We start from the raw sequence: 18,093 nt of genomic DNA, 5'->3' as shown, positions 1-18,093 counted from the left end.
ATATGCTTATCCTCTCACTATGAACATCGTGACCACCTTTTAACAAAGGGTTTTATCAATTGGTTTTGTGTTAATTTTGACCCCTAATGATTTATATTCTTAGCTTTCATATGTAGCATTATAGACAAGGTTTATGGAATTTCATTCCATGTCGTGAACATGTTTAAAGATTGAGGGCATTATCGTACGGTATAATGCCCAAGGAAAAAAAAAAGTTGGCTTTAGATTGAAACTTTAAAACATTTCTAAGAAATTTCTTAATGGCAAAGGCAAACTTTAACTATATTATTACCTTGTTGATTTTTGTACTCAATCGCCTTTTTCCTTTTTGGTTGTATTTCACCTATGACCAAAGGATTCTAAAAGTAAATTACATGAGATAAATAAGATTATATTCATCTAAAAAAGCAACATTAATTAATACTCTAACTCATCTTAGATAAGTATAGATGCCCTCCCTTAAGCCTTAGAGTTAGTGAATTACAGGGAAAACATTGAAGCAAAGGAGGAAGTAAAAGAGTGAGAATAACAATGATTTAGGGTCAGGAAATGGCTGCAAATACAGTGAACAAGTGTTGAAGAAACCGAATTAATTACTTGCATTAATTTTCACATGACACATGAAGGGGCTTCACTTTGGAGGCGTCAAATTTTAATTCAAAGTAGCTAACAACAACGTGGGGAAACCAATTAGCATCAGTAAGATTGCTTAATGCCTGCCAGTAACGGGACACCCTTTACGTGCATGATAAGTGAAGCTAACCACTACTCAAAGCTACCAAAGCGCGTTGATCTAATTTAGAGGTAATCTTCTTTCATCCACTGGCACATTTTCCCTTTAGTTTTACAACCTTTTACTTTTGGAGTGCTCTCAGTGTTGGCAACGGGGAGGAACAGAGAAATAATCCTCCACTTTTCTATTTCGGTGGATTTTCTACATTAAGAGAAATTATGGTTGATTGAGTTGCGTAACAAGAACATGGAAGACAACCCCTTTTGCCTATCTCATCTCTCACATCTGAATTTGAACTCAGAATACGTAATAATCAACATCTGAAGTCCATTTACGGGTACCGCAGACATGATGCTTAAAGGCAAGGTGTTGATAAATCTCCGTAGGAGTAAGGCTAGATGAGAATTCTTTAGATTCTGCAGGGAAAAGGGCGCTAAAAGTGAACAAAAAGAAGCATCATGCCCAAAAGCAGGATTCAGTTTTTAATTAATTGAGTCAAATCCCAACGTTGCGAAGTTGATATTGACATGAACACTTGCGTGATCAAGTACTCCACATAGATCAGAAAAAGTTGTTAAATTTTTATCTGCAATTTTCAACTGTCTTCCTGATGTAATAGGTTCTAGAAACTCAAAGGAGCTCACAAGATTGGCAGCCACCCCCTTAAATTGTAACCCCATATTAATGAATAGGAGAATAAAACTTGTTCTCCCTAAAAATCGATTTCTTTTTTGTCCAAAACAAACGTCACTAGGAAAAAGAACGGCTTCTTTTCCAACCCAAACTTGAAAGAACAAAAGAGCATAAAATAAATGAACAAAACGCTCGACATATGGCACATCGGCACAGATATAGTAGTTTAAAAGAACACTCAGTCGAAGTCATAAATTAAGGAAAAGTGCAAGCGGTCTGGTTTAGATTCTAGCCATCGGAGGGATAATTAATTTTTCTCAACTATCTATCTATATATATATATATATATATATATATATAATATGCAATGCATGAACCTTGATGTGTACATAGCCTATTCAACGTCACCATTGAGAGCTCCGTTTTATCTAACTTCATCTGTTTGTTTCCCTGTTGACATGGCGGGGGTTTTCAAAACAAAATAAACAAACGAACAAACAAACTAATGGTTGCTACATGATGGATCATCTATTAGCATTAGGGAATCGTTTGATAAGTATAAAAAATAATAATTGATAAGAGGGGTTGACTGTGATGGAGCATTATATTGCAAATACATGATGGGGAGAATTTGGCCGTCCGAAGCGCCCGACAATGCCATATATTCCTCCCAGAAAACTGAAAAAAAAAAAAAAAGGGTCGGATTAGGTAATTTAGCCAGCAATGGTTGCATCATTGTATAAGTTAAAAACAAAAACCTGATGCTTGGTCGGCATCTAATCCTGGTCCAAATGTTACCTAAGAGACTACACTATAACCCTTGATTGACAGGGAAGGCAATAGAAAAGGCGAGACTTTCTAATTTGGTTTTTCCTTAATTGGATGAAGAATATATAGCAAATGATGTACGCGTTTATTAAAATATTTTGTAAGAAATATACTACGACTAATTGGAAATATACGCATTCAAAACTCTCATTATATATATGGCCAAGGAGAATACTTTTAAAGGTCCACTATTAATTATGCATATACCACTTACATATGCTTAGTTGATTTGAATGTCTCAACTTTTGAAAGCAAAATCAAAGGCTTCTACGAAAGTAGTTAACTAATAGAATCCCCTTTACCAAATTGAACTCCAACCATTGCACTTCCCATAAGAAAGAAAAGAAAAGAAAGGGGAAAGAGAAAGAGATATAGCAGCTTAATTAAACAAATGGTGTTAAGGTGTAGTAAACAAAATTCATGATATGTGCATAATTTGATGGTCAGCAGAGCTATTATGCTGTATCTAATCTTGTGATCGTCATGATTATCAATTTATTAGTGAAAGCAAAAGGTCAGACTTCAATATTAATTCGATTTAGCTGCTAAACTGTGATGTACCCTTCAGATTTGTTCTTGCCTTGCTCAAAATTTTGACTTTGTGTTTAACCCCTGGGGGATGATTAATTTAAGTGGCAGAATGCATTCTATGCTGTATATCATCAAACATTTTACAAAAGCTTGTAACTTAATTTGTGAAGCCTTGGGCATTTCAGAGATGCCGCTTGTTGCAGAGCCATTTCACTAGCATCAATGCTAATCATGTTATTGTTTTTCCTCTGTTTTGATGTTTGATCCTCGACTTCTTGGTTGTATATCTTGTTAAGTAATCAAGGCTTTCTGCTCCTTTGGGGCAGGGGAGGTCGTCAAAAATTGATTTTTATGTATAATTTATACATGCACCAGTAATTTCATAGCTAATTAAATAGTGGAAGCAGCATCTGATACTTTTCAAATCTGAAGTCCAGTTAAATAAGAAAGCATTCTTTAGGAATTAGGAGTACATTACGCCTTAATAGATAGCCTGGGGCTCATCCAAGAGTCAACCATATAAACTTGTTATTTGTTGGCTATCAAGTTTTAAATAGACGGAGCAGTTAGCTGCTTAAACCACAAGTAAAAGCTTGGATATGTTTCCTTTTTGATTTGGTTCTTCCTTTCTAATGCTCTGCAGTATGCAAACCAAAAAAAAAAAAAAAAAGGTTTCGGCAGTAATCATTTCTGATTTCATAAGCTTTGACAAATACAAGCTCTCGAAGTAGTTGATGGTGATGCCCCAGTGTGCTGCGAGGGTTACAGGTAGTTGTCTGAGTTGTGGGATCAACAATCCCAGATTTAGCAGTTCTTGCAAAGCACTCATCAACTGCATAATTGGTCAGTAATGGCATTCGATTGGAAAAAACCCAATTAGATTTCTAAATTTCTACTAATATATTTATCTGTAATAATGCTGCTGGCATGTGAGAATATGATGAGTGCTACAAGCATAAGCTGATGAACAACATGATAGAATTTGGGGCCAAGAAAAGGGGGAATCCGACACAATAATCCCACTTTTTAAGAGGGGTTTGGCAAAGTTGTTATGTTCATTATAGCAACCAAATGTCCCATAATTTAGTACTTTCAGAACAAGAACTCACAATGACTGTTGTTCTTTCTCCCCACACAAGTCAATGATGCCTAAGGGCTAAGGACTGCGTCTTGGCTTGTTGACTCCGCAACTAAGGATGGAAAACGACCTGAAGAAGAACATATTTTTGGATGGTAATCTGATTGACCCCACTTAATTTCCTGTCTGGAAGGGAAAAAAAGGAGGGATGAGAGAGAAAGATTTTGCATGCTATGATTTCCCAAGGCTGCTCTTCTGTTATAATTCTCATTTCTCAAGCTGATATAATTAGGTAAAACTGTTTCTTCGCTACAAATCTCATCAGATATAATGACGAGTACTAATAGCCAGCACATGCCTGCATGAAAAAGCAGAGATAAGGAATCCAAAGCTTTAAGTAAAAAGAGGGCGTGGAAACCACACCATGCTCACTTCTAAAGGATTTCCAATCCCAATCAAACATGCTTTCATATTGTTGGTAGACCTCAAACATTCACTAATTGCATTTAGATTATTTAAATTCTGAATAACCACCGTTTGCTTCCTTAAAAAGGTCTAAACTTTCACATTATGTTGGGGTCAGCCATGTGAAGACCTGTGGCTGTTCACAGAGCAGAAGAAAAGTGCGTGGCAGATCATATGCTGGTAACTCTACCAAACTTCCATTTCCTGGTCGCTGCTTTATCCTTGTGGGGGAAAATCAAACTGTTGATGATTATGTGTGTAAATACAGAATTTGATATCCTTGCATCATAGGAAAACACAATTATTACCCTGGGAAATCATGTTTACGTCTCCTTTTGCAAGGTAAAATTTTTATGTTGGCTTGCATAGAATTATGATTTTTGTCAACCCCGGAAGTTTAAATTTGTATAAGATTTGATGGTATTAGTATTAGTGCTTTGCAAGATGCCATGTACTTTTTCTAAAAAGAATAGTTTTGGGGACAGAACCAGGGATACGGAAAGGTGAGTGTCATCGGAAGAGCAATATGGGAGGGGTTGGAGGAGTAAGCAAGCTGATAGATGGAGACGTAGAATATGTGGCTGTGGGCCTTAGCTTTATCTACTGCTTCAGGTTGTCACACAATGGGGGTTATGAGCTTGCCTCAGATGAGAAGATAAGAACAAAGGTGTGGCGTCCAGGCTGATATTTTACTTGATTTCTACTCATTAATGATTTTTATTGAACTTCTTTCTTACCAAGAAACAGAAAACGAAAAAGATTTTTGCTTGTCCTCCTGGCCCATATTTAGGTCCATTTTATTTGGATCTTCCGAGTCCCGAAGGAAGAAAGCACGAGAGCAGATGACAGATGAGTGAACTATGAAAGTACAGTTCATTGACTGAGAAAAGCCCGACGGCCTAGGCCCAGCCCAATAGGACTAAAACATTTTACGAAAAGGTATGGGCTCATTGGTTCTGGACTGTTGATTTGCGTCAACCAAAATTTTCCCCTTCTGATGAACAAAATGATCCTACAAATCTGTTTCGGGGTTTGACATGAAAGTTCAGGTTGGCTCATATTGAAGTGCAATAACAAGGAAACAGAGAACCCATGCACCCATTTAGTTACGATATATTTTATATCTTTTCGTGGAAAACTTTATAAATAAACTAGGGTGACAGATACTAGTATTTGTTATATTAAGCGAAATCTTTTTAATAAAATAATGTTTGATCAACTTGATTTCATCCTTGGGGCGAGATTGAGTAAATATTTTAAGTTGTAATCTGTAAATCGATTTTTTTTTTCTTTTATTATAGTTTTGGTGGTGTCCAGCTCATGACGAGGGGGGTTTTGGGTTTGAAGAAAATAACAACTAAAAATTTTTGTGTTTGGTTTCTGGAAGAATTATTTGAAGAAGCTCGGAGAGCTTAAGCAGGAAAACAGAGAAGTAACTGAGCTTAAAGCTTTTGGATCCAAATTTCAAAACTTATATTTATACTGAACAATTACAAACTTTTCTCATAAATTGGATCAAGAGGAAAAACTAATCAGCAATCAATGCACAGCTTCAACAAAAAATTAAAACAAGAAGTAGAAAACAACCATGACCGTTGGGCATTGAAAACAGAAAATGGTAATTGAACAAAATGATATCAAAATGATGTGTATAGTACTTGACCTAACCAAAACGACAACTAAACACATCGTATAACAACTAAGAATTAAAACTTAGTTAAATGACCCAAGCACTGTCGTATTACTTCAGCTTATTAATTCTTGAATGACACCGTTCTGTTACTTAACCAACTCCTTCATCTCCAGTTTGTTGCTTTCCACCAATAACACCAGAAACTGAATTCAAAGATTAAGCATTAACTTTCAACACAACCTCTTCATTCTTAATCTGTTGAACTCCAATACAAGACCTCAAATACTCAAATCTATCATTTCCCAAACTCTTTGTGAAAATGTCAGCAAACTGATCACTAGTTGAACAATGAGCCAATTCTATCTCACCTTCCTTTACAGCCTCCCTTAGAGCATGGTATTTAACCCTGATATGCTTTGTTCTACCATGCTGAACAGGGTTTTTAGCTATTGCAATTGCTGAAACATTGTCAACATTGATCATTGTTCCCTTATTCTATTTAAATCCCAACTCATCTAGTAGTTTCCTTAACCACAAAGCATGGTCGGCAGCTGCAGCACAAGCTATGTACTCTGCCTCAGCTGTTGATTGAGTTACTACCTGTTGTTTCTTGGAACTCCAACCAAACACAACACTTCCAAATGAAAAACAAAAATCTCTTGTGCTTTTTGAATCATCCAAAAACCCAGCCCAGTCACTATCAGAGAAACCTAACAGCTGACTGCTATTCTGTTTCATGTATATCAGTCCAAAATTCACAGTTCCTTTGACATACTTTAAAATTCTTTTAACAGCAATAAAATGTACTTCTGAAGGATTCTGCATGAACCTTGACAGCAAGCTTGTTGCAAACATTATATTTGGCCTGGTGGCTGCTAAATAGAGTAAGGAACCAATAATGCTTCTATATAACTGTCCATTAGCCTTCTTAGCACCATCTGCTACACTAAACTTAGCACCAGTGCACAATGGAGTACTCACTGCCTTGCACATGCTCATATTAAACTTCTTTAACAGATCCTGAGCATGTTTGCCTTGATGCAATATGACTTTATTAGTAGCTTACACCACTTCCATGCTAAGAAAATAAGTCATAACTCCTAAGTCAGTCATCTCAAATTCTTCCTTCATCCGGGATTTAAACTCAGACACATACTTGCCTTTTGGTCTAGTAACCAGAAGACCATCCACATATAATGCTACTATTAGTTCCACAGTATTATGCTCATGCTTCACATATAAGGTGGATTCATTGATGCTCCTCATAAACCCCTGACTCTTGAAGTATTCATCAATTTTGGTATACTAGGCTCTTGGAGCCTGTTTCAAGCCATACAGTGCCTTGATAAGCTTGCATACCTTCTTCTCAGACCCTTACTACACATAACCTTCAAGTTGATCAATACAAACGTCTTCAGTAAGAATGCCATTAAGGAAAGCTGATTTGACATCCAGATGATAAATTCTCCATCCCTCCCTAGATGACAAAGTAGCAAGCATCCTTATTGTCTCATGTCTGGCTACTGAAGCATATGTTTCCATGTAGTCAACCCCATAAACTTGAGCATACCCTTTAACCACCAACCGAGCCTTGTACTTGTTTACAGAACCATCTGGATTAAGTTTGGTTCTGTAAATCCATTTCACTCCTATGATATTTTTGTCAGCTAGTCTATCAACTAGAATCCATGTCCCATTCTTAGATATCATCTCCATTTCAGCATCCATAGCTAATTTTCAATGATCATTAAGCTGAGCTTGTTTGAAAGTTGCTGGTTCAGCTAATGCTATATTGCATCTACTATAAATGTCAGCTAAGTTTCTTGTACCTCTATCTGCTTTACTTTCATCCTCCAGATCAGAATCATCATCAACTGCAGTTTGTGAAGCCTCTACATCAGCTGTAGTAGTAAAATCAATCTATCTAGCACCCTTATTAGGCCAATTCCAACTTTTTCCCTCATAAAATACTACATTTCTGCTTACAAAAATCTTCTTTTGCTCAGGATCATATAACTTGTAGCATTTTGAAACTTCACTGTAGCTTACCAACACTACTGTAATAGACTTTGGATCAAACTTGGACCTTCTAGCATCTGGAACCGTAGCATAGCAGATGCTTCCAAAAGTTTTGAGATGAAACACTCTTGGTTTATGTTCAAACCACATTTCATAAGGTGTTTTATTATCCAAGACCCTTGTATAAGATCTGTTTAGCAGATAATTAGCTGTATTTACAACTTCTGCCCAAAATACCCCTGGCATCTTCATCTGATACAGCAAACATGTCCCCATCTTTGCTAAGGTTCTATTCATTCTCTCAGCCTTAGCATTCTGTTGAGGGTTGTATGGAATGGTCAGCTGATGTTGCACTCCCAAAGAATCAAGATATTGCTTAAAATCAGTAGATGTGTACTCCTTACCATTGTCAATCCTCAAGGTTCTGACTCTTTGACCAGAGAAATTTTTAGCAGCTACTTTAAACTTCTTGAAGTAGCTCAACGCTTCAGACTTCTGCTTCAAGAAGAATATCCAACAAAACTTAAAATAATCATCAATAAAGATGATATAATATCTGCTTCCACTAAGTGAAGCAGTCTTCATGGGGCTAAAAATGTCAATATGCACTAGCTCAAGCTTGCTGGAAGCCTTCCATCCACTCTGCTTAGGAAAAGGTTTCCTAGTCTGCTTTCCAAGTTGACAAGCTTTACAAAGCTTAGATGGTTTTATAATTTCAGGTAAACCTTCCACTAGACCTTTTGATGACATTAGGGATAGTGAGTTATAATTGACATGTCCAAACTTCCTGTGCCACTTTTCTGAGACATTTAGCTCATTATACAAAGCCAAATGTGAGCCATTGTTGGCTAAATTAAGAGGATAACAATTGTTCCTCACTGCAACAGTGTACAATTCCTTACCATTCGGATCAATCACTGTGCAAACCTCACCCTTAAATAGCAAAGTATAATGGTCCTTGGCCAATTGTCCCACACTCAACAAGTTATGTTTGGCACTTGGTATATAGTGCACATTACTAATGCACTTATCTCCAGAGGCTGTCTCAACTTTTACAGTACCAATACCAAGTATATTAAGGTAATTACCATCCCCAATCTTCACCATTGACTTGAAGCTTGTATCAAGAGTGGAGAATAGAGACTTATTCCCAGTTAAATGATGTGAACATGCACTACCCAACAACCAAACAGTACTTTTACTCAAACCTCCTTCACTTGTTGCCATGAACAAAACCTCCTTAGTTTCATCTTCAATCTGCTCAGCTACTTCAGCTTTTCCTTTTCCTTTTACTCGAGTTTTACAAACTTTTTCCACGTGGCCTTTTTGATTGTAGGCTCTTCAAACCACATTTGGTTTGTACCAACAGAACTTCTCAGTATGATTAGTCTTCTTGCAGTACTGACATGGTGAGAATTCTTTTTTTTTTTTTCTCCTTGTCTTTTCTCTCCAATATTCTTTTCTTTGTTTTTCTTTTCTGCAAAATCACTCTTTGACTTTCTAACATCCTCCTTATGAGTTTTAGCCTTAGCAATCAAGGCAAAATCAGCTGCACTCCTTTGCCTAAAAGCTCTTCTCTGCTCAAGTCCCTTCAAGGCATTAACTAACTCCTTAAAAGTAATCTGAGCTAGATCCTTGGAATCTTCTAATGAGGACACTTTAGTCTCATATTTCTCAGGTAAACTCACTAACATTTTGCTTATCAGTCTCTCTTTTGTAATCTCTTTTCCTAGTAGCCTCAATTGGTTCACTAATCCCATCATTTTCTCAGAAAATTTCCTTATGTTTTCATTGTCCTCCATTCTTAACATTTCAAATTTCTGAGTAAGATTAAATGCCTGAATCTGCCTAGTTCTTTCACTTCCAAAAATGTCTTCTCTCAAATAATCCCAAACTTTTTTAGGAGATTTCAAATGCATAACCCGAGCAAAAATCTCATCAAATAAAGCTGAGTGAAGGCAAGACAGAGCTTTGTACCTTTTGGCTTTGTCTTCCTCAAATTGCCTGATTTGAGCTATCGTTGGATTAGCTATCCTTTGCACTGGCTCCTCATCAATCTCTACTGCTTTCCACAACGTGAAGGCTCTGAGATAAGCCTCCATTTTCACACTCTAGAATGAATAGTTCTTTCTAGTGAACTTTAGTGGAGTTGATGAATTAAATCCAGAAGTCATTCTGTCACAAACCAGGCCCCTCAAAATCTTTAAAAGCTTTGATACCAATTGAAGAAAATAACAACTAAAAACTTTTGTGTTTGGTTTCAGGAAGAATCATTTGAAGAAGCTCAAAGAGCTTAAATAGGAAAACAGAGAAGTAACTTAAAGCTTTTGGATCCAAAGGACATGGATCCAAATTTCAAAACTTATATTTATACTAAACAATTACAAACTTTCCTCATAAATCGGATCAAGAGGAAAAACTAGTCAGCAATCGATGCACAACTTCAACAGAAAATTAAAACAAGAAGTAGAAAACATGGGCATTTAAAACAGAAAATGATAACTGAACAAAACGACACCAAAATGATGTGTATAGTACTTGACTTAACCAAAACGACAACTAAACACATCGTATAACAACTAAGAATTAAAACTCAGTTAAACGACCCAAGCATTGTCGCATTACTTCAGCTTATCAATTCTTGAACGACACTGTTCTGTTACTTAACCAACTCCTTCATCTCCAGTTTGTTGCTTCCCACCAATAACACCAGAAATTGATTTGACAGATTAAGCATTAACTTTCAACAAGGTTTATTCCTCCTATCCTATCCTATTTTGGTTGTAACATTTTCTTTATTTATTAAGAAACTTGTTATCTTCCTGGCTTAAGGCTAACTATGATCTTTGTACATACATGGGCTGCAAATTTTCATTTCCTCTCGGATTTCTTTAGCTAAATGCATAATAGCAAAATATTATTAGCTTATATTACAAATTAAGAAAGGTCACCGCCCACCAGACTCAACACCATATGCCTATACAGAGTGTGTGGGGCCCTATATATGTTTGACGGCCCTGCCTGCCTGCCTGGCGTACATTGCCTTAGATATATATATATATATATATATATATATATATATATATATATATATATATATATATATATATATATATATCTATTGATATATCAACCACACAAACTTGCAATGTGAACCACCAGCATCAGATTCAATCCGAATAAGCACAAGAGGTGGAGGTAAAAGGGCTTGATATCAGATTCCACTTGACACATGGCAAACCAGTAGCCAATTGGACATCTACTCTCCTATCCTTTAAGATAAGCCCCTGGATACATTTAACAGATTTGCATATCCTTGGTGCCGGAGACCCCCAGCTCATTGAAGGGAAAAAAATTGACCCAAAATGGCCTCTGTTTGTGCTTCTTCTGCTATTGCAGCTGTTGCCATCTCATCCCCCAGGCAAGTTCTCTCTTTACCTTATTATCAGCAACGTTCAGCTTCAAATGTTAAAACTATGCCCACACGTGCAAACGAATTAGAAATGATGTAGTAGTACTTAAAGCCATATACAATGATGACACAGTTTAGGATCCCATTTGTCTGTTTTAAAAAGGCTGATCGGAGTAGACTGGTCAGGGTAGGCTTTTCCATCTAGTTCTTGTAAATTTTGTAGAATCTTAGATAAATATGGTATACAAACTAGGGATAGGCTACCATGCCCATGCCAATCAGGTTATGATGTAAGTCAATGTTACAGTTCCCAGAAGACTGGATCAGTCGTGGGGGCAACAAAGGCTTCTTTTCTTAGTGGGAAGAAATTGAGATCAGCGAGAAAGTACAGTGCAGCACCAGCTGGAGCACGACCAGTTGCCGTGTGTGCAGCTGCAGACCCCAACAGACCTCTGTGGTTCCCGGGCAGCACTCCTCCACCATGGCTTGATGGCAGGTTCAGTGATTCTATAATCTATGCCAGCATTTTTGGATTATTATTTTCTACACTAAACTTCTACATTTTGTTTGAATCCTTTGGTGCAGCCTCCCTGGAGACTTTGGTTTTGATCCTCTAGGTCTTGGTAAGTTTAGCCCATAGCACAAGAGCCAGTTACCTCACAATCACACTAAAAAGGAGTACATTTTTTTCGTGTGTATAATTCTTCTGTTCTAGCAATCCTAATTCTACGTTTGTATTGGGGTTTTAATCAACAGGATCTGACCCTGAGACCTTGAGATGGAACGTGCAAGCAGAGCTTGTGCATTGCAGATGGGCAATGTTGGGGGCTGCAGGAATTTTCATCCCAGAGTTCCTAACAAAGATTGGCATTTTAAACACTCCTTCATGGTACTCAGCTGGAACAGAGGAGTACTTCACTGACCCCACAACCCTCTTCATAGTTGAGCTTCTTTTCATCGGCTGGGCAGAAGGGAGAAGATGGGCTGACATCCTCAAGCCAGGCTGTGTAAACACCGACCCCATCTTCCCCAACAACAAGCTCACGGGGACTGATGTTGGGTACCCAGGTGGCCTGTGGTTTGATCCTCTTGGCTGGGGAAGTGGTTCTCCTGAGAAGATCAAGGAGTTAAGAACAAAAGAGATCAAGAATGGTAGATTGGCTATGTTGGCTGTGATGGGTGCATGGTTCCAACACATCTACACTGGTACTGGACCTATTGACAACCTATTTGCCCACCTTGCCGATCCTGGCCATGCTACCGTTTTTGCTGTAAGTGCATATGGATCTTTATGTTTCATTATCATAGGTGCTCCATATGCTTAGGTTAAAAACTAACATAAAATTAAACTTGTTAGTCAAAATTCTACAGATACAAAATGAAAACCAACAATTCATATATGTTGACTTGCAATCATATGTGTTTTAGTAACACCAAAAGAGCAAGATATGTAATTATATATCTAGTTGCTTGTTTGGTAGGCTTGGACTAACTGTTCTCATTCTCTATTTCAGGCTTTCACCCCCAAGTGAGAAACAACAAGGGAGAACCCCAACAGCAATTAAAATGTTGGAGAAACATTGATGGTCATATCTTTGCCTAATTAGCAGGGCGATGGAAAGATGTGTACTTTTGTGGGGAATGTTTTTATCAGTAGAAGTTTGTATTGCCTCTGCTTGTCTTCTATAGATGCTCAAGTGATGTACAAATACCTCTGTGAAATTAGATGCCATGAATATTTATTCAGGTTAATTAAACAAGTTTTTCTGTGAAAAAAAAAAAACAAAAGAAATCTTGAAAACTGTTAATCATAACTCCAAATCCTGAAAATTTAATGTTGCAAAAGCCATAGATCAAAGCTAATTACCCAAAGATCAATCTAGTCATTCGTAATTACCGATGTTTGCTCCTACTCGGTCTACCTGCTTAAACTTTCAAACATGTGAGGCTCACCGAGTAAACCTCGTCACAGAACAGGGTAGTAAACACTTGCTATATATGAAATTTCGTTGTTAGGAAGAAGAGAAATTTTTGTATAATATAAAACTTTATAAGTTATATAAAAATTTAAATTGTGTACTGAGAAATTTAAAATATAACGTGGTGAAACACATGAAAAGTAATATGACGTAATACGATATAGAAGAGCAATGTGACGAAATACGCACAGAACATAATGGTGGTTAAACACGTGATAAGTAATGTGGCAAAACACAATACGAAAAATAATTGACTAAATACAAATATAAAAGAATTGATATGTAAATGATGTTACAAGAACACGTGCAAGACAAGGACTGTCGACGCATGAAGCATGCGAAACAAAGATTGCTAGCAAGGCAGTTATAAGAGTATAAAATGGTATATGTTATATAAAAATCTAAATTGTGTATTGAGAAATCTAAATTATGCATGTTACATAAATAAGGATATATATATATATAGAGGGCTAATCCTAACCTTATCAAGTCTAACCAACTAACTCTATTATAGTATAATACTAATAAGATACTGTAATTTAACTAAATAATAGTATTATATAATAATTCTAACTAAATAATCTGTATAATTATCTTACCATGCATTATGAATGATGAATTACTTCCATTCTGCTCTCCATCGCCTGCAACGGCTAAATGAGAAATTTCAGGCTGCATGGTTCTTAGATGTACGATAACCTTATTCTGGTTTAACAATAAGTTGTGTTCCTGCCGAAATGACGTTATTAAAGTTTGATAATTGGTCTCCTCCAAATGAAGATACATTGAAATCTTGAATAAGTAATTTGTCTTTAGACGATGATCAGTTAATTTTGATCCTACCTACCCTCGAAGGTGATGCAACTTTTCCATAGAAGAATGGTGGCATCCTTTTTAGTCATTGCAAAGAAGTAGAATAACAATGCTGAACGTGGCGCCGTCAGGAGTGGCGACTGACCAACGTGGTGCATGTGCTTAATTCATATGTTGGCAACTTTCGACCGGCTGACCTAGTCCCCAAGAACTACTGAAGAAACTTCTTACCTGGACTCCGGCTTGACAAGGTCAAAGACAAGTTCCTGCCCTTTCAACATTACTTTTGGAAACGTTTTCAGAGAACAAATATAATGATAGAGAAAACAAAATTCTCATTTTTTTTATTAATGTTTCGTTTCTTCTTAATAATTTATGTATCCTTTAACCATCCAAGTGATTATAGCGTGGGAAATCACTTGCAATCAGCTGTTTGAATTGAGACCAGCTAGTCTGCATTAGATATAAAGCTGGATAGCAAAAGCCAAAGACAAAAGATATTGTAATTATGTTAACAGTTCCCTTATTTTATTATCTATACCATAGAAAAAGAACAGTTACTCCTTCTAAAGCAACAAAGTGCACTTTGGGATGCCATATTAAACAACTCAATGTGTGCCGCCCTGCCATTAGAAAATACCAACAAAAGTTTTGCTCATCTGATTGCCAAAACTGCTTCTGGATTGTTCAGCCGAATCTCGACAAATTGGGGTGGCTGCACCAGATTTGTTTCTCATCTTGTTACAACATTTTTGTGTTTCTTTCACCCAAAACATCCCATTCCCCATGGAGGCTACACTAAACGCTACAAGCATCAAATGCATTGAGGTACATCAACTGACATTAGCTCAGACTCTTAACTGTTTCAAATGCAGTCTTCTCGTAACGTCATTAACATTCCCAAAGGAGAAACAATTTCCAATATTTGTTAGATGCTTTTAAGAGACCAGATTTCATATATTCCTGGGATTCTTGCCCAAGAATGTACATCTTTACAACAATGAAATCCCCCAATGCGTTCAGTGGGGGATTCCCCCTTTAAGATGATTTAAGCAACGAAATTACAACATAACTATCTCTTCATTACCAAACAGGGAAAATGTTAAAAGTAAGCCAACTACTTAATTCAAATTTTTAATAAGAGTCATTAAGAGATTTCAACTTACTAACTTCTCCATCTCTCTCTTTTCCACTATTATATTACATAATTAAATTTCAAAAGAAAAAACTATAAAAATACAAGACGGGCTTTTGAGACTGTCATGGTTCATGACGAGCCGAAACCCGGTTTATTAGGAGCTCCTATTCGTTGGAGGACGTACAGAAATCTGGACAGGAATGGGCCGGCCCGTACCTGACCCACCGCAACTGCTGCACGCCATGCGACCCGACCCGGCGCATGTCCGACAACCGACATCTCCATCGGACCAACGCGAACAAATGCACGTGACACGACCCGTGCCGTTGCAAGTCGCGCATCTCTGAAAGGGGCCGGCCATGGGCTTCTGGTCCATGACCGATTTGACTAACACCGCTCCGGCCAAGACACTCAAGCCGGTCGCCACCTGAGTCAAAACGATCGGACCCATGTCTTTTAGATGGAATCCGAAGCTTTCGATACGAATGGAGCGGAGAGAAGAAACAGAAAAGGCAGGCAGCCAAGAGAGAGAGAAATGCAAGAGAAACGATTGAGATCTTTTTTGGAGCAATTAAAAGGAGCAGTTGATTTTAGTGTTTTTTATTTTTTGGGGTGGGAATATAAATAAAAAAAAGTGGCCACGGTATTGTACACGTAGAAGCGTGAGTGTTTCGTGGTCTTGGGCGTGTTGGCCTTTGGACTGTAGCCGAGATGCTTTTCTTCCTTCCACGTCCTTTTTGGACCCCTGGATGCGGGCGACGTTGCTTATTTCTCTTCTCTTCTTTCGTGTTGATAATTTCATTACATCCCCAGATTCTTATGACGAGAAATTGTTTCTTTTTGCAGTGTGGGGGTATTTTTCTTTTGGTCGCAAATTGTTGTTTGCACGTGTTGTCCTACAGTGGACAAGGATCCCCCGCTTACTTCTCTCCATATCCTAAGTTATTTCTCATTTTTTCTTGAAATAAAAAAAAATTTATATTTCGCTTCATTCTTTTTTAGCGGTACTTAATATAATTATTTTAACATTTCTTTTTAGAGGTTAGGAAAACAATTCTAGTATAATTAATATTTTTTATTTTTTTTTACATCGAAATATTTAATTTATTGATTGTTGCATGATTTTAACTAAAATGTGCCTCAAATATAAATCACTAGACTTGTCAGTATGGGACAGGCCCGATGGGTTGACCCTTTTTTTATTAAATATGGGGTGGGTTGGGTCTGAATATTTGAAACCCATTTTATAACCGGGCCTAAATGGGCTAGCCCGTTTGATTAGGGGGCTGACCTGGGTTGGGGCGAGCCAGCTTGACGGGCCAAAAAATTTCTACAGTGCTAGGCAAGTAGGATCCAAGACTAAGAAGCCCAAGCTAAGAGCTTAAGACCCTAACTCCCTCAAGACCCTAACCGTTGCCTAAGTCCTAACCGGCTAACCCCAAATCCCCCTACTGCACGAGCCATCTGTGATCTGTTAGTGGGAGCTGTTTCTGCTGTTGTTCACTTGTTCTGGTCTTGGTTCTGACTTCTCTCGCCGTCTTGCGACTCTCGCCTAAGCTTGGAGGCAATCGATAATAAGCAATCAGCAATAAGCAATCGCCTAACCCCCAGATCCCCAAATCCCCTGTCACCGCTCGAGCCATCTGTTTTTCTATAGCACTGCAGCTGTTCTGGTCTGGGTTATGGTCCTTATGGACTTCTTTCTCTATCTCGCCTAAGGTTGGAGCCAATCGATAATCGACAATCGCCTAATCCCCAGATTCCCAATCCGCTCGAGCCATCTCGCGGTCTCATTTTGCTTCCCAACTATAAAGTTTTTCAACTTCTTGGTTTCATCTCTCAGTTCTCACTCCCTATCCGGCATCCGACCATCGACATTTGGCCATCGGCATCGACGTATCACCCCTGGTATAAGTTATAAACTGACACCCCATCGTCGATATTAACTTCTCAAAATATGACAGCATCTGGTATTAACTTTTTCCAAATGATTTGTCAACTGAAGACAGAAATTGTATTGCCTTTGAAATTCTTACTAAAAGATTTGTTATTTGGGCTATATATGCTTGGACTTTTCGATGATTAATTTTTTGTTTATAAGCTCCCTTGGCCACGGGTGTCTTTGTCACTGTATTTACTTTGATGGCAATTGACAACATTGCATTCTGTTTGGAAATTTGTTTGGTATTATCTTTCATTATAGTGGCACATGGAGGACCCTCATATGTCTATTGCAAATTGAAGAAACACTTTGTAATTTATTAGACCAAATTTGAGTTAAATTCTTAAGATATACATTTTATTTTAAAATAAAAAAGAGCATATGGTATTCTATATTTTAAAGGGAACATGAAAATATGAAATCTAATTTTGATTATACATGGGACAACTAAAGAACCTAAAAGAGAGAAAATATAAGATAATGAATGATAGTGCCTCAAGGCAATAGAATTTGATGTCCCTCTCCTTTCACCTCTCCAAATTAAGAACTTTTGAAGCTGTTTATTCTACTAATTAATATACTTGGTAATCTTATAAGTTGGAGAATAAAATACTTTTATCCATTGACAATACTCACCACCAGTAGATACACTACCTAACAAGGGTGATGATATTGTTAAAAAGGGAAGAAAAAAAAATGAAGAAATACATAAGGGTAGCCTTAACAAATGCACATGTGCTGTTTAAGGACAATAATTCCCAATTTCCAAATCCCAAAATTTAAATAAATAAATAAAATAAATGTAAATATAGATTCAAAAGTTGCATATATTAAACATTATGGCTTATCATTTTGTGATGCATGCTGAATGTACTGTTCTTGGAGTACA

General features: G+C 37.3%; 2 protein-coding genes and 1 long non-coding RNA gene across 3 annotated transcripts; 2 read left to right on the top strand and 1 right to left on the bottom strand.

Moving 5' to 3' along the window:
• Positions 1-4,273: 4,273 nt before the first annotated feature.
• Positions 4,274-5,418, top strand: LOC148764122 (uncharacterized). Its single transcript, XR_016024769.1, has 3 exons — positions 4,274-4,448; positions 4,537-4,610; positions 4,754-5,418. It is a non-coding gene; the product is annotated as an uncharacterized LOC148764122 (long non-coding RNA).
• A 5,761-nt stretch (positions 5,419-11,179) lies between these two features.
• On the top strand, positions 11,180-13,092 carry LHCA2 (photosystem I light harvesting complex protein). Its single transcript, XM_007043955.3, has 5 exons — positions 11,180-11,341; positions 11,640-11,828; positions 11,918-11,955; positions 12,089-12,603; positions 12,847-13,092. The coding sequence occupies exons 1-5, from the start codon at positions 11,286-11,288 to the stop codon at positions 12,862-12,864; spliced, it is 816 nt and encodes a 271-aa protein (XP_007044017.1). The 5' UTR covers positions 11,180-11,285; the 3' UTR covers positions 12,865-13,092.
• A 2,093-nt stretch (positions 13,093-15,185) lies between these two features.
• LOC18609004 (chaperone protein dnaJ-like protein) lies at positions 15,186-15,859 on the bottom strand. Its single transcript, XM_007043954.3, has one exon. The coding sequence runs from the start codon at positions 15,711-15,713 to the stop codon at positions 15,417-15,419; it is 297 nt and encodes a 98-aa protein (XP_007044016.2). The 5' UTR covers positions 15,714-15,859; the 3' UTR covers positions 15,186-15,416.
• Between the last annotated feature and the right edge of the window lie 2,234 nt (positions 15,860-18,093).

The sequence above is a fragment of the Theobroma cacao genome, chromosome 2 (genome assembly GCF_053813885.1).
Source record: "Theobroma cacao isolate CCN51 chromosome 2, ASM5381388v1, whole genome shotgun sequence".
In the NCBI taxonomy this organism is placed as follows: domain Eukaryota; kingdom Viridiplantae; phylum Streptophyta; class Magnoliopsida; order Malvales; family Malvaceae; genus Theobroma; species Theobroma cacao.
This window is presented reverse-complemented; position numbering and strand designations above follow the sequence as displayed.